We start from the raw sequence: 15401 nt of genomic DNA, 5'->3' as shown, positions 1-15401 counted from the left end.
GTAGTGTGGATGCTCTGTTTATTATTTTGAAATAGGGGGGTTATTTTGAAATAACTCCCTAGTGTAGACCAGGGCCCAGGGTTCAGGTGTGCGGGCCATGCTATTTGCCCAAGCAAGTCTCACTGCCTACACATCTGACAAAGTGTTTTTTTACACACAAAAGCTTATGCCCAAATAAATCTGTTCGGCTGTGTCTAGACAGCAGGGCTCAACTCGAAATAAGCTATTCAAATTGAGCTACATAAATTGTGTAGCTTATTTCAAAATAGCTCATTTTGAAATTGGGAGCGTTTACACAGCGCTTATTTCGAAAGAGAGCCCTCTTCCTCTGACTTCCCTTACTCCTCGTACAATGAGGGTTACAGGAGTCGGAGTAAGAAGTCCTCCTGCTTCACAGTATTTCGACATTATTTCGAAATAACCGCCTGCCGTGTAGACACGGACTAAGTTATTTCAAAATAATATTGCTATGTAGAAGTACCCTTAGTCTCTAGGGACAAGTCTACATGAAGAAATTATTTCAGAATAACTAAATTTGAAACAATAGTTCCCAAAATAACAAAATCAAAATAGTGTGTCCACGCTACAGAGGAGCCTCAAACTTAGTCCGAAGCAGGCTCTGTTATTGTGGATGCGCAACCTTGACTTGGAGCCCCAGGAAGCAATGGGGAGTAATTACTTTAAATGACTCTCGGGAGTCATTATTTTGAACTAGCAGCAGTGGAGCGTTCACACTAATGCTATTTTGAAATAAGCATTATTGCCCGAGGAAATCAGGAGTACAGATTTTGAAATAACCAGCCCATTATTTCAAAATAACGGTCTTGGTAGTGTGAATGCTCTGCTTATTATTTCAAAATAAGGGGGGTTATTTTGAAATAACTCCCTAGTGTAGACCAGAGCTAAAGGACCACAGGACTCCCCGTTTTTGCAGATACTAACACGGCTCCCGCTCGGGGACTTGTCTACACTGCCGTTAATACTCATGCTCACTGGACGTGTGGCGTCTGTACTCACCGCGGCAAGAGTAGATTTACCTTTTGAAAGCTGCCTTGTCCATCACCATCTCTTTCGGGGGGTTTCCCTACCTCTCCAAGATGACTGCAGTGTGTCGCCTGCAGATGAGTCTGACCCAATGCGAACAGCCTGGAAGCGTGAGGAACGCAGATCTGAATGGGGCAGCTGGCCTATGTCTGTCATGAGCTAAATGACTCCCCTCTCTACTCCGGATCCCAGTCCCCAACTCTTGGGACAGTTTGGACTCCATCACTAGTTCAAGCAATCAACGGCAGTGGCTCCTGTGATCGGGATAGTCTCCATATTCCAATGTATCAAGCGTACACCAATCAGCGGCAGGTAGCCTGTGCAAGCTGGGTTGCCATAGCATGTGGTCTGCTAGCCTGGCCTGGCTGTGGAGGGAGTGACTGACATCCTCGGAGGGGGCGGGGCTTGTAATGTAGCAGCCCAGTGAGCTGGCTGGTGTGGGTTAGCCTGGTCCAGGGAGAGAGGGAGGGGGGAAGGAAGAGAAGAGGGCGAGAGTGAATGCTGACTTCTGAAGCTGGCTCTGGCTAATACCCAGGCAAAGTCCCTTTCACAAGGACAGAGGGTGCTGGCAGCTGACTGTGGCAACCCCTCTGTGCTGGGATTAGCATGTATCCCCCCCACCCCAGATCACTGAGCATGCCCCCCTTGTTCCCACAGCCTGCATCAGAACCAGACAGTGATCACACTTACCTGGGGTAAGAGCTCAGGGCCGCATCTGGCCTTTCACACCCAAGGGCTCCCGTGGGGCAGGGCTGAGGAGGCCAGAATGCAGGTCTCTTTGCCCATCTGGTGGGGAGGGGGAGAGAGATCAGATCTCTAACCATCCCCGGGTGGCTGCTTTTCATTGCCAAGCTCCCCCTCCTCTAGCTTAGAAAAGAGGAGACTAAGGGGACGGATATGATAGAGGTGGAAAAAGTGGTGTGGAAAAAGTGAATAAAGAAAAGTTATTTACTTATTCCCACAGTATAAGAACTAGAGGTCACCAAATGAAATTAATAGGCAGCAGGTTTAAAACAAACAAAAGGAAGTATTTCTTCATGCAGAGCAGCGTCAACCTGTGGAACTCCTTGCCAGAGGATGTGGTGAAGGCTAGGACTTTAACAGGGTTCAAAAAAGAGCTAGAAAGATTCATGGCGGTTAGGTCGACGAGTGGCTATTAGCCCGGATGGGTAGGAATGCTGTCCCTAGCCTCTGTTTGTCTGGAAGTGAGTGACAGTGGAAAGATCACATGAGGATTACCTATTGTGTTCCCTCCCTCTGGCATTGGCCACTGTTGGCAGACAGGGTACTGGGCTGGATGGACTGTTGGTCTGACCCATGATGGCCGTTCTCATGTTCTCTACTGCAGGGAGAGATGACTCCCAAGTTTCCCTTTGCAAGGCAGCGTTATGAGTGGTCGCTGGGGACATCCAGTACCATCCTAGTAGAATTATCTCTGTGTTGTCCCCTCTCCCATCCCCTATTGCTGGGGATGATCCAGAGACCCAGGGCATTCTCTGATGTCCCCCAAGCCAGCACAAGGTAACCTGGTTCCACCTTGTTTCCAAGGATGCTGCCGGCGTGGCCAAACCCAACGGGGTTTCACGGGATTTGAGAGGTGCTTCTCCCGGGGGGACGGGGGCTTCTGGGAGACAGACAGACAGAGGGACTGAGTCTCAGAGGGGTAGCTACGATAGCTGGAGCCACAAAAACAAGGAGGAGCCCTGTGGGATTCCAGATTCATTTGGGCGTAAGCTTTTGTGGGCCCAAACCGTGAGTGTTTAGGCGGATGCCCAAATAATTCTGTTGTCTGTAAGGTGCCACAGGACACCGCCTCGTTTTCACAGAGGAACCAGAGTCACGCGCAGCAAGAAAGGGGAAGCGGAGAATCCCTCTTTGTGTGACGTGGCTTCCGGAGAGTCGATTCCAATCCACTTTGGTTTGCTCGCATACGCAAAACCCTGCTGGGATTTGGTTGTGAAAGGGGATCTGAGGGCTGGAAAGCCGCATATTTCCGCTGACTCAGATGGGGAGGGGGCATTTCCCCCTCCCCTGCAGGTAACAAGTTCTGCAAGTCCAACCCGGATCTCACAGCCCAGGTCCCATCTGAAATCTCCTTATTCACACGTCTTAGAGTTTTCTCTGGGCTCTGGGTTTTCCTTTGCATGCCGCGGAGGGACCCTGCCTTCCAAATGCTGGGAAAGCGCGGGGTTTGCCTGCTTGTCTTCCATCACAGAGTGATGATGGGAAAAGAAACCCCCTTCCCTGCCTTGGAAAATACCAGCGTTTCATACTGAAGGCTCACTCAGCCCTGCTGGAGGACAGGACACCTCTAGCCCCTCAGGACCTCCAGGGGAGATCTCACATTGAAATAGTCCTTACCCTTGTCAGCAGGAGATGCTGGTTGTCTCTCTGCCTGGCTGTGGATTAGCTGGGCGATGTGGAACTCTTTGATGGACCAAAGGCTGAGCCTGGTTCTGCTTCAGAGGGCTTCGGTCCGGAAAAGGTGCCGCCCTGATTCTGACTTTGCGCTGTGTCATGGGTTTGATTTTTGAATAGGTCCTTCCTGATGACAGATTCCTGCTCCCAGCATCCCTCCATGCCTCCTTGAGCTGTGGCGAGGTGCAGTTCTTGGAAGTAGCTTCCTGAAGCCCGCGTTCAGCAGTAATAATTAACTTAACACACAAGTGCAAAGACGGGAAGTGGGGGGGAGAGGAGGAGGAGCGGATGCCCAAGGCTATTTCATATTTTTCATATTTTACTTGCTCCCAGAAGCTGAGAAAACTTCCCCAGTGTCCCATCCCTCCGGCTGGAAGCTCAATGCTAGGGAAAGCTTGGTGAGTCTTCTCTTACTTTGATGGTACTAATGAAGTTGACTGTGCTTTAATTCGGAGGGGAGCTCTCACACCAGCAAAGCAGGCCCCTGCCCTGTTCACAAACACTCCCATTGATGGGTTAAGCCCTTAAAGTTTGGCATTGCATTTAGTTTAGCTCCCCCTGGCTCCCTCCCCTGCCAGACTCAGTGCTGGCAAGATTCTGGCTGGGTATGGAAAGCAATGGGGCAGATCCTCTAGTGCCCTGGGTGTTTTTAGGGTTGCCAAATGTTTTCAACAAAAATACCGGACACACTTGACATGACATCACAATCTGCATTCCATCTGATTTAGAAAATACCCGACACACTTGACATGACATCACAATCTGCATTCCATCTGATTTAGAAAATATCCAACACATTTGACATGACATCACAATCTGCATTCCATCTGACATCACAATCTGCATTCCATCTGATTTAGAAAATACCCAACATTTCTATTTTCTCTATTTGTTTCCCAAACAGAAAGCTCAAATGCTGGACTGTCCGGTTCAAAACCAGACACCTGGCAACGCTAGGTGTTTTGCATCCAGGGGGTTGCAGCTGGGGAAAGGCAAATCAAGGGGGGTTACCAGTGGGGAAGGCCTATGGCACTTGGTTTTCATATAGAAGTGCTGCTTTAGGCTAAGGATACAGCAAGCAGGGCTGAGCTGGGGGCAGTGGGGGGGATGTAGTGGGGTGGGGATGAGGGCAATCGCTCAGGCACTGCAGGTGGGTGCAAGGCAAAGAGGAGCCTGCAGTTTAAAGTCCTGCTCCCATTGAACTTGTCCCCCCGCAGTGGGATTTTATCAGCATCAGGCCGGCCAGCCCCCTTAGCAAGAGAAAGTTTCTCCCCTAGCAAGGAGATTGACAGGGGCGGCGGGGCGGGACATCCCTTTTGGAGCCGGGTGGGCGGCGCCCGGGCTGTGAGGGACAAGCGGTGCAGGAGTGACTTGGGGCCACGTGACTCGCCTGGGCTGGAAGAAAAACAGAGCCAGTCCGCTTTGGAGCCTCATTGGATTCGAACGTCCCTCGCAGGAGCCGCTCCGCAGCTTTTCCACCCGTTTGTTCCAGATTGGCTGGCTAGAATCATGGACTGTTTTTCCATGCCTTGCTTTCTGTCAGTGAGTAGCCCCTTCTCCTCCTCCTCGCTCCCGCTGATCCCCTGCGGACTCGAACGTGCAACCCCCCCGCCGCCCCACTTCTCCCTCTTCCCAGGCGCTTGTGCGAACAGAACTTTTTGCAACTTTCTGTCTCTTGTGTCTGCAGGGACCTTAGCTCCAAGTCCAGTGCCCCCCTCTCTGGCGGGTCTCGAAACCCAGTTCAGGCCGTGGCCAAGCGGTAGCGGCACTTTACAGGGACAGCGCCAAAAAAAGGGGGGGGGCAGGGAGAGTAACTTTTGTGGAAGTGCCCCCCCCCCTCCCTGTGGTCCCTGCTGATGGATCCCCCCGATCAGCTGCACTTTAGCAAGCCTTTAGGATAGGGGAGGAGGGCAGGGGAGAGATTCCATCGGAGCCCAGTGTGGACGGTTTATTCTTGCAAGCAGTTCGGGTCCGGGCTAAGATAGCAGGGGCCGAAAAGATGAGCCGGGCAGGGCGGTGGGGGCTGCAAACAAGCGGGAGCTAGTCAGTTACAGCTGGCGAGCCCTTTGCCTGCGAGACGCGGCCGCTGCGGGCGGGGGGTGGGGGAGGGAGACGGGGGCTGTTTTTAATCTTGACCCTCCTTGTTTGTTGTTGCGGGTTTTTTCCCTGTTGAAACCCCAGAGACACCATGATCGCTGGTAACCGAATGCTGATGGTCATCCTATTGGGCCAAGTCCTGCTCGGCGGTACCAACCATGCCAGTTTGATACCCGAGACCGGGAGGAAGAAAGTTGCCGAACTCCAGGGTCAAGCCGGATCCGGACGCCGCTCTGGGCCAAGCCATGAACTCTTGCGGGGTTTCGAGGCCAGTTTGCTGCAGATGTTCGGGCTCCGCAGGCGGCCCCAGCCCAGCAAAGCAGCCGTCATCCCCGCTTACATGCTGGATCTCTATCGGCTGCAGTCCGGGGAGGAGGAGGAAAGTTTGCAGGATCTCAGCTTGCGCTACCCCGAGAGATCGACCAGCCGGGCCAACACCGTGAGGAGTTTCCACCATGAAGGTGAGTGCTGCGGTGGGGTGGGGTAAGGGGCTGGCTAGGGAGGCGCCGGGAAGCGATCCGGATTGGAGACTCCCAGTGCAGATTCGCAGCAGCATGTGCCCAGCCCTCGGTGGAAGGCGACTCCCCCAGCCCGCTGGCCGGGATATTCCTGCGGCTGGATTTTCCAGCATCCTGCCTCGACTTTGAAATGAACCCGTTCGTGCACCGGGGCTGCTTTGCTCCCTCCAGTTTGCGCCCTGAGCGCCCACCGGCTTCACTCCGGAGGAACCGAGCTCCGGCCCGGGCTTTGGAATCTCAAAGGGCGCGCTGCATTACTATTAAGATTGCACTTTAATTTCAAAAAGAGCAACCCGGACTTGACTTCAGTGCCGGCAGCGGCGTGTTTGCGAGGCTCCTGCCGGAGGGCCCTTGTAATCCGATCCAAATGTGTCGTAGCGGATGTTTCTTTTCCAAAATCAAGCGGAGTTTTTAATCCACCAGCATCGCTGCTGTGTCGGAATTTACCTCCCCCTCCCCCGCTCTCCCCGGAATGGGATCAACAAGGCACGGCTCCGTGTTTCCCAATCGCTGGGCACGGTCCGTGAGCAGGCTCCTTCGGGGGAGGGCGGGCGAGGCTCTTCCAGAAGTGTGTGAAGTTTCTATGCCCGTGTGAACCAGGCCCGGAGGCTGTGCTGGGCAGTAGCCGGGTGTGCGTGGGCCGGGGGTGTGGGCGCGGGAGCCGGGTGTGCGTGGGTCGGGGGTGTGGGCGCGGGAGCCGGGTGTGCGTGGGCCCGGGGTGTGGGCGCGGGAGCCGGGTGTGCGTGGGCCCGGAGTGTGGGCGCGGGAGCCGGGTGTGCGTGGGCCCGGGGTGTGGGCGCGGGAGCCGGGTGTGCGTGGGCCCAGGGTGTGGGCGCGGGGTGTGCGTGGGCCGGAGGAGTGGGGGCGGGGGAGCGGGGTGTGCGTGGGCCGGGGGAGTGGGGACAGGAGCCGGGAGTGCGTGGGCCGGGGGTGTGGGCGCGGGAGCCGGGGGTGCGTGGGCCGGGGGTGTGGGCGCGGGGGCCGGGGGTGCGTGGAACCTTGTTCCTTTGCGCGTCGGGGGGCGCCCGGTGAAATTGACAAGCAGGCTGAAATCTTGCTGTGCCTAGCCAGCGGCAGGTGAAGGTCAGCGCCCGGGCAGCGTGGCGGGGAAAAGCAGCGCGTTTTAACCCTCCCCCTCCCTGCTTTGCAGAACATTTGGAGACTCTCCCGGGGCCCGGCGAACCCCCCCGCTTTCGCTTCCTCTTCAACCTCAGCAGCGTGCCAGAGCACGAAGTGATCACCTCGGCGGAGCTGCGGCTGTACCGGGAGCAGGTCCCGGAGCCCAGCCCCGCGTGGGAACGGGGCTGGCACCGGATCAACATCTACGAGGTGATGAAGCCCCCGCCGGCAGGGGGGCCGGCCATCACGCGGCTGCTGGACACGCGGCTGGTGCGCCACAACGTGTCCCGCTGGGAGAGCTTCGACGTGAGCCCCGCCGTGCTCCGCTGGACCCAGGACAAGCAGCCCAACCACGGGCTGGCCGTGGAAGTGGCCTCCCTCCCCCCCGCGCCGCCAGCCCCCCACGTCCGGGTGAGCCGCTCGCTACCTCAAGGGGCGGGGGAGTGGGCCCAGCTGAGGCCGCTGCTGGTGACTTTCAGCCACGACGGCAAGGGCCACGCACTGATCCGCCGGGCCCGGCGCAGCGCCAAGCCCCACGCGCGGGCCCGCAAGAACAAAAAAAACTGCCGCCGCCACGCCCTCTATGTGGACTTCAGCGACGTGGGCTGGAACGACTGGATCGTGGCCCCCCCGGGCTACCAGGCCTTTTACTGCCACGGGGACTGCCCCTTTCCTTTGGCCGACCACCTCAACTCCACCAACCACGCCATCGTGCAGACCCTGGTGAACTCGGTCAACGCCAGCATCCCCAAGGCCTGCTGCGTGCCCACGGAGCTCAGCGCCATCTCCATGCTCTACCTGGACGAGTATGACAAGGTGGTGCTGAAAAACTACCAGGAGATGGTGGTGGAGGGGTGCGGCTGCCGCTAACCCCCCCCCTCCCTCCACCGCCCCCCCTTGGAACTGCGCCTCCTGCCAGAGACTCTCCCCCCCCCCCAAACTCAACCTCCACCTTGACCTTATTTATGACTTTACAGTGCAAATGGGTTTTGACAATAATGATCATATATTTTGACAAAATATATTTATAACGACGTATTAAAAGGAGAAAACACAATAAAGCGAGTGGTTCTTGGCGGGGAAGGCAGCGTGTGTGTAGGGGGCAGGCCCGTTCCTCCCCTGGGAGTGGCCGGGGTTTTTTTTTAAGTGGCTAGCTGTAGGGCGGTGGGGGGCAGGCCCGGCTCCGGGCCTGGGGGGCTGTTGGAAGTTTGCATGTGAAAAGAGGCGGCAGAGGGCTTATGCAGGGATGGTTTTCTCCTCTCCCGGCTCCTCTCTGTCCCCAGCTCCTCGCCTTTATTGTGGGGTGGGGGTGGGGGGGTGGAGACTGGTTCTGTGGAAGGCTCCTTTGCAGACCAGATCTCCCAATGTTCCCCCCGATCCGGAGCGGCTGGACGCGGGGGCTGCGCAAAGCTACCTGGCCCCGGGCTGCGCAGCGGGGCATGGCCACTCCCGCCGGGCTGGAGGTCAGAGCCGGGCCAGGGCTGGAGCGCGCGGGTGAAGGCGCGGAGGTAGCCCCGGGGGAAGGGGACAGGGGAGCTGGCTTAGCAGGGGAGAGATCAGAGCCGCAGGCGGGGCAGGGCCAGTGCGCTGCTCCCCCCTCCCCCACCCCCAGCCCCGCTTGGTTTTCCTTGCCCCCGGCTGGCAGGGCCCGATCCGGAGCGCGGGGGCTAAGGCGGCTGGTGCGTGCAGCCAGCTCTGGGGGGGGGATCCGCCGCGAGAGCCCCGCCGCGGCGTGGGAAATACAGCGCCCGCCTGCACCCGGGCCAGCCGCAGGGGAAAGGGGAGGGCTCTCTGGTCCGTCCCCCCCGCAGCGCCTTTCCCCGCTGGCCAGCCCGGCCCGGCTCCCTGCGGCCAGGCTCTGCAAGGAGCGAGTCCCGCAGCCCGCGGTGGCTGGAGCGGCTCCGAGTCCCCGTGGCTCTGCGGGCAGCTGGGTTCGGGCTTTGCTGCTCTGGGGGGCTCCCCCTCCCCCCGCTCTCCTGCCTGGCTTGAGCCGGGACGGGCCTGGCCCGGGGCAGCGGCGACCCGCAGCCTGCGCTTTGATGGCTGCGGAGCAGGCGGGGCCCAGGCAGAGAAAGAATTTCTGGGGGGGGGGGGGGGTAGCGCCTTGCAGCTGCCTGACAGGCCAATTACATCCCCGCTCCACTGATCGGCCCAGGGGGATTTGCCCCCAGAGCCCGGGATCCTCCCCAGCCCCTGGGTCGGGGCAGGCGTGAAGCAGGCAGGGGGCAGGGCATGAGAGAGCTGGGGGGACGGGGAGGGGGTTGCACTTGTGTAAAAAGTCACTATCACTGTTTCAAAGGGCTTACTTTTAGCCCCTCCCCCTCCCGTCCACCTGCTGATCCCCAGGGTGGGTTGTCCTGGCATCATGACCGCCCCCCCTCCTCTGCGTGTCTGCAGCATGGGGGGGGGGGGGACCTAGATCATGCAAAGGGTGAGGGTTATAAAAAAAATCTGCCACTGTTAAAAGTTGTTGATGTTTTGCCTTGAGCTGGCTCCAACAAGGGCCCCTGTCCATGCCCAGAGCAGATTCAGGGTGTGTCCACAGCTAACCTTGAAATAAAATACGCAATTTGTGTGGCACACATTGCCTATCTCATTTCGATTTCAATTTGAAATTTGGCTCATTGGCGCGGCACCAAATTTTGAAATCAAAGTGCAATTTTGAGCCACCCCTTGTTCCCCATGCAACGATGTTTACCGGGGAGGCGAAATAGCACGCCTGTTATTTCGAAACACTTTTCAAAATAACGGGTAGCTTGTGTAGACACAGGAGAGCTATTTCGGATACCTCGACAATGAACGTTGGGGCAAGGTGATAGGGCAGGAGAGACCAAGGGAATGTTTCACCCCTACATTTGACATCGGTGGGGCTTTTAAATCCTTAATATTTCTGTGGATATTGGCTCTTATATGTTCCTTTAAACAGAACCTAAATGGTGGGCCTAACCCACGGTCTGGTAGGGTTAAGCAATTAATGTTACAATAAGTGATGGTGAAATAGCCACGGAGCGTATTTACACTTTGTGCACAACTTCTTGGGCGATTCTAAACAGGTAGCGAATGTTAGGTGGGTGAATTCCAATCTCTCTTTCTCTCTCTGTCTCACAAGAGGGGTGAGCTCATTTCTTTCATTGGACCAACTTCTCTTGGGGAGAAAGACCAGCTTCGGAGCCCCACCGAGCTCTTGCAGAAGCTGGAAAGCTTGTTTCTCGCTCACCACCAGAAGCTGGCTCAATGAAGGACATGGTCTCGCCCACCTTGTCTCCCTAATATCCTGGGACCAGCCTGGCCACAATAGCATGCTGTGTCCATCTGTCTGTGTGCCCATCTATCATAGGTCCAGGTAAACAGCCCAACAAACCACTGAAGAAAGTGGGGAGACAAGAGGCCCTGACAAAGGACTGCAGTGTAAAAATGTCTGCGTAAAACATTTCAAACCTGGTAGTGCTGATGCCAATGGAAATGTTGACAGTCACCTCAGTGTGGTACCCATGTCGTCGCAGGAGGAATCAAAAGGAAGATTATTAGTCTGGTTTGTGCCCACGCTTAGCAAAACACACCTGGCTTTCCATCCTGCTCTTCTTGAAGTTAGTGCGAAAGCTAGTGGAGAGTTTTCTTGCCGAGTTCTACCTGTCTTAGACATCCGGACTTGGCTTTGTTTTAACTAATTACCAAGAGACACTCACCTTGCTCAGAGCAATAAAGAGATGCTGGAGCCCTATTTGGGCCGTAAGCAATTACTCAGGGTTGCTTTCTCTGCAGCGACCACGTTTCTCTTATGTATGTGTTGGGTGCCTTTCACAAAGCCCGTGACTTTGGGGGGTGTATTTTCTGCAGATCTGACTTATTTCCCCAGGCTTGAAGGCTTTCTTGGGGATGCCCATGGCAATGCCTCAACTTGGCATGGATTTCATTCAGCAGCTCCAGGAGTATCTGGCTCTGAGATAATCGCAAATTGAATCTGCTAAAATGAAATGATGCAAATTGAAGTTTGAAAAAAAAAGGGGGGGGAGGGAGAGGAAGCTGATTATTGGGTCAAACAGTTGGGAGCATTAATCGATATAGCTCTCTGCCATCTCATGGTATCCGAACTGAATGGTTTTGAATAGTACAAAGAGCGAGCCCCTGCCACCAATAGTCTGGACCTATTTCTTTCTTGTGTTTGTGCCTTGATTTTTGACAGGGCCGGTTAGCACTATTGAAAGATTAGAAAGGCAGCAATGGAACGGATGGTTCCTCCATGGCATGGCTCGAGGTAACAACTTTATCCTAAGTCAGGGCTATTCAACACGCGGCCCATGGGCCGCATGCAGCTCGCAACCTGTGTGTGTGCCGCTCGCGGTGCAGTTTGAGTTTACGCAGGACTCAACACACAGTCCGCGGGTGGGATCCTTTGAACATGGTTTCCATTGGGAACATGTTCCATAATGGTAAGTCAATATAACGGTCTTGTGTTGAGATGTGTTTTAGTCGTTAAGTTCCTGGACTGTTATTGCCCATTAAAAGGGCTGTCATATGAGTGGAAATCAGGTAACTATTGCATTTTATTAATATCAGCAAAACTGACTTAAATGGGGCCTGTGTGTTGTGTAGTCTTGCCTTAATCTTTGTATTGATGCCCGTCAGTGTGAAAGAAGCGATTTGCATATATTTGCATATATATTTGCATGCACATGCAACCACAATTAAGTTGCGGCCCTTGGCGTGTGCTGTGAGTATCATTGTGACCTCCGGGGGCTTCCAAAGTTGAGTTGCCCTGTTCTAAGTGCTCTCCTCTGGCAGACTAGTTTATGGGATTGCGGGGGGAGTGGCCAGTCAGTCTGGTTGTAGTCAGTCAGACTGTCCTGTACTTATTCAAAGCGCAGTGATTGGTGAGGTTACGGGACTGAGCTTCCACAGAGAAATGGCTTGAAACCTGACTCCAGCGAGATGGCTCTCTCTCTTTGTGCTGCTCTCCTGGCTCTCCATCGTGGCAACGGCTCAATCCCTTCCGGCACTCAGCTGCTTGGATTGGACCATGTGGTCACACGATCAAGTGCTCCTGGTTTTTAGGCCCCTTAGAACGTCTTGGTGGATTTTTTTTCCAACATGCCAAAATGTGCCTGCAAGACAAATTTCCCAGCACTGTGTTAGGAAAGGATCCTGCAATTGCTGAGTAGCACTTGAGGAAAACTCGTTACACGGCCGGGCGTTGTGTGTGTCTCCCCACTAAAGGGAATGAGGCTTTGTAAATTAGTTTCTATCGTGTGAATCTGAAGAAAAATGTAGAGGTTTGCACATCACTACGCAGGGACGGATGCTCAGGCTGTTCCACAGAACGAGCAGGTGTTGGTTTGGGGTCTTTTCATTTTCCGTGCCACACGGAAGCAACCAATTTTGTTCTTTCCTGGTATTTATTAGCATATTCCAGCTGTGATGGCTTGAAAAATTGACATCCTCACGTAACAATCAAGAAAAGAAACAAACAAGAAAAGAGGAGACTAAGGTGGGGGAGGGGATCTGACAGAAGTCTATAAAATCATGACTGGTGTGAAGAATGCGAAGAAATAAAAGTTATTTACTTGTCCCCATAACATAAGAACTAGGGGTCATCAAATGAAATGAACAGGTAGCAGGTTTAAAACAAACAAAAGGAAGTATTTCTTCAGGCAATGCACAGTCAACCTGTGGAACTCCTTGCCAGAGGATGTTGTGAAAACCAGGACTTTAACAGGGTTCAGAAAAGAACTAGATACGTTTATGGAAGCTAGAGGTTCTTGCAGATGGTAGCATGGGCCACATTTATGAATTTGTCTTTTCCTGCCTTTTGTTGTTGTTGTTGTTCAAATCATACCTATTTCGGGATCTGCACCATCCCCCAGGCAGGAGTAATGCAAATCCAGTCATGCACACTTTGCAGATGGATGAATGTGACCAATAACACAGCAGATACAGGAAATGGATGGAAAATGGAGGTAAGTCTCTCAAATGCTGATGCCATTCCAAAGTTAGAAGACTAAAAGGGCAGATCTGAAATTGCGCTAGAATTCTTACCCAGCTTAATTTATGTGGCTGAGAAAAGCAGCAACTGGAAAGTTAAACTTTCAATGGATATGCTTAAAAACTGTACTATGTGTCTTAAATTTGGGCTCCCGATGGCCTGGTCAGTTCCAATTTCTCTACGACAAACCCATCCCTGAGTTTGGGTGGCCATCTCTTAAGGGACCTCCGTGTTCCCCCTGCCTCTTCACTTTTCACTTAAAATGTGCTCATTATTTCGAAATATTTTTCATAATAACGGGCATGCTATTTCGGCATCCCTGTAACCCTCATTCCACAAAGGCTAAGGGATGTGTCAAAATAGCGTGTTATTTTGAAATTTGGTGCCGTGTAGACGCGCCAAATTTCAAATTTTGCTATGTCGAAATACAATAAAAAAATACGCAATTTGTGTAGTGCAAATTGCATATCTTATTTTGAGTTTAGGACGCTGTGTAGACGCACCTCTAGTGATTTGGTTCTGTAGCATGAATTATTCTGCTCGTGGTTGAAATGCAACCACAAACCCCTTGTCAGTTACAACATAAGTCTTGGCTCAGCCCAGAGTCCCACAGGCAAAAAGCAAGTGCTTTTTTCAACTAATCCACTTGTCCCTCACCTCTCCCTCCAGTAACATGAGATGATATGTTATGAAGTAATAACTTGAAACAGTCTGTGCTGTTTTACATATTAAATTATATGGGGGACGGTAGGCACTTGACATTGCTTTCATTGGCTTTGTTCATTTTGTCTAAACTGTAATGAACACCTGTTATTTAATACTAAAATAAGTAAAATCCTTCATGCCGAGATTAGCTAAGGCATGCTAAATTGATTATAGACCTTGTTTGGGAGGGAGTAGGGAGGGCTTGTAGGAGCATAGTCTAACAATGGAGAGACCCTGAAAATCTTTGAGGGTTTGCTGAACATATGAGGGGCATAGCTCTTATTTTGCAACTTTCACAGAGGGGTGTGAAGAATAAAGCGGCATGCACAGATACAGGAGATGCTGGGTGCATGATCTCCTAGGGTATGTCTACACTACAAAGTTAATTCGAATTAATGGACGTTAGTTCGAATTAACTTTGATAGGCGCTACACAAGCGCTCCGCTAGTTCAAACTTAATTCGAACTAGCGGAGCGCTTAGTTCGAACTAGGTAAACCTCATTCTATGAGGACTAAGCCTAGTTCGAACTTACTAGTTCGAGTTAAGGGGTGTGTCGCCCCTTAATTCGAACTAGTGGGAGGCTAGCCCTCCCCAGGTTTCCCTGGTGGCCACTCTGGCCAACACCAGGGAAACTCGTATGCCCTCCTCCCGGCCCCGGACCCCTTAAAGGGGCATGGGCTGGCTACGGTGCCCGTGCCAGGTGCAAGCCTGCCAGCACCCAGCCAGCAGACCCTGCACCTGGCATGGCTCGAGCCAGCCACCCGATGCCCCCCAGCCCTCCCCCTCTTCCCAGGACCAGGCTGGTGGCTCCCGGGAGCTTGCCCGGGACCGCAAGAGGCGGGCACACGCCTGGTCTAGTGCAGAGATCGTGGACCTCGTCCCCGACCTCCGCACTAGGCACAGGAAAGTGGCCGTCTAGGGCAGGAGAGCTGCCAGCCTGGCCACCCAGGAGCAGGTGTGCATGAAAATCAAGGTGGTCCACTGAGACCCCCGACCCTGAGCCCTGAGCTTACAATGGCCAGCCTGGGTCAGACCAAAGGTCCATCTAGCCCAGTAGCCTGTCTGCCGACAGCGGCCAACCCTAGGGACCCTGGAGGAGATGGACCGAAGACAGTGACCAAGCCATTTGTCTCGTGCCATCCCTCTCCAGCCTTCCACAAACCTTGGGTAGGGACACCACTCCTACCCCCTGGCTAATACCACTCCATGGACCCAACCTCCATGACTTGATCTCACTTCTCTTTAAACTCTGTTCTAGTTCTAGCCTTCACAGCCTCCTGCAGCAAGGAGTTCCACAGGTTGACTCTTTGCTTTGTGAAGAAGAACTTTCTGTTACTAGTTTGAAGCCTGCTACCCATTCCTTTCCTTTGGTGTCCTCTAGTCCTTCTATTATGGGAACTAATGAAGAACTTTTCTGTATGCACCCTCTCCACCCCACTCATGCTTTTAGAGACCTCTATCATATCCCCCTCAGTCTCCTCTTTTGTAAGCTGAAAAGTCCCAGTCTCTTTAGCCTATC

General features: G+C 53.7%; 1 protein-coding gene and 1 long non-coding RNA gene across 2 annotated transcripts in view; both read left to right on the top strand.

Moving 5' to 3' along the window:
- LOC142829051 (uncharacterized) overlaps positions 1 to 4481 on the top strand; it is a 37018-nt gene extending 32537 nt beyond the window's left edge. The window contains exons 3-4 of the long non-coding RNA XR_012903249.2: positions 3796 to 3860; positions 4367 to 4481. This is a non-coding gene — a long non-coding RNA (uncharacterized LOC142829051). The remainder of the gene's footprint in view (positions 1 to 3795; positions 3861 to 4366) is intronic.
- Positions 4482 to 4808: 327 nt separating this feature from the next.
- BMP4 (bone morphogenetic protein 4) lies at positions 4809 to 8257 on the top strand. The gene is made up of 3 exons (XM_075926224.2): positions 4809 to 5004; positions 5644 to 6020; positions 7228 to 8257. Exons 2-3 carry the CDS (start codon positions 5651 to 5653, stop codon positions 8064 to 8066), a joined length of 1209 nt encoding a protein of 402 aa, XP_075782339.1. The 5' UTR covers positions 4809 to 5004; positions 5644 to 5650; the 3' UTR covers positions 8067 to 8257.
- Positions 8258 to 15401: the final 7144 nt, after the last annotated feature.

The sequence above is a fragment of the Pelodiscus sinensis genome, chromosome 5 (assembly GCF_052426305.1).
Source record: "Pelodiscus sinensis isolate ZL-2025 chromosome 5, ASM5242630v1, whole genome shotgun sequence".
Taxonomy (NCBI): domain Eukaryota; kingdom Metazoa; phylum Chordata; order Testudines; family Trionychidae; genus Pelodiscus; species Pelodiscus sinensis.
Note: the sequence above shows the minus strand (reverse complement) of the source record. Positions and strands in the feature narration are given on the sequence as shown.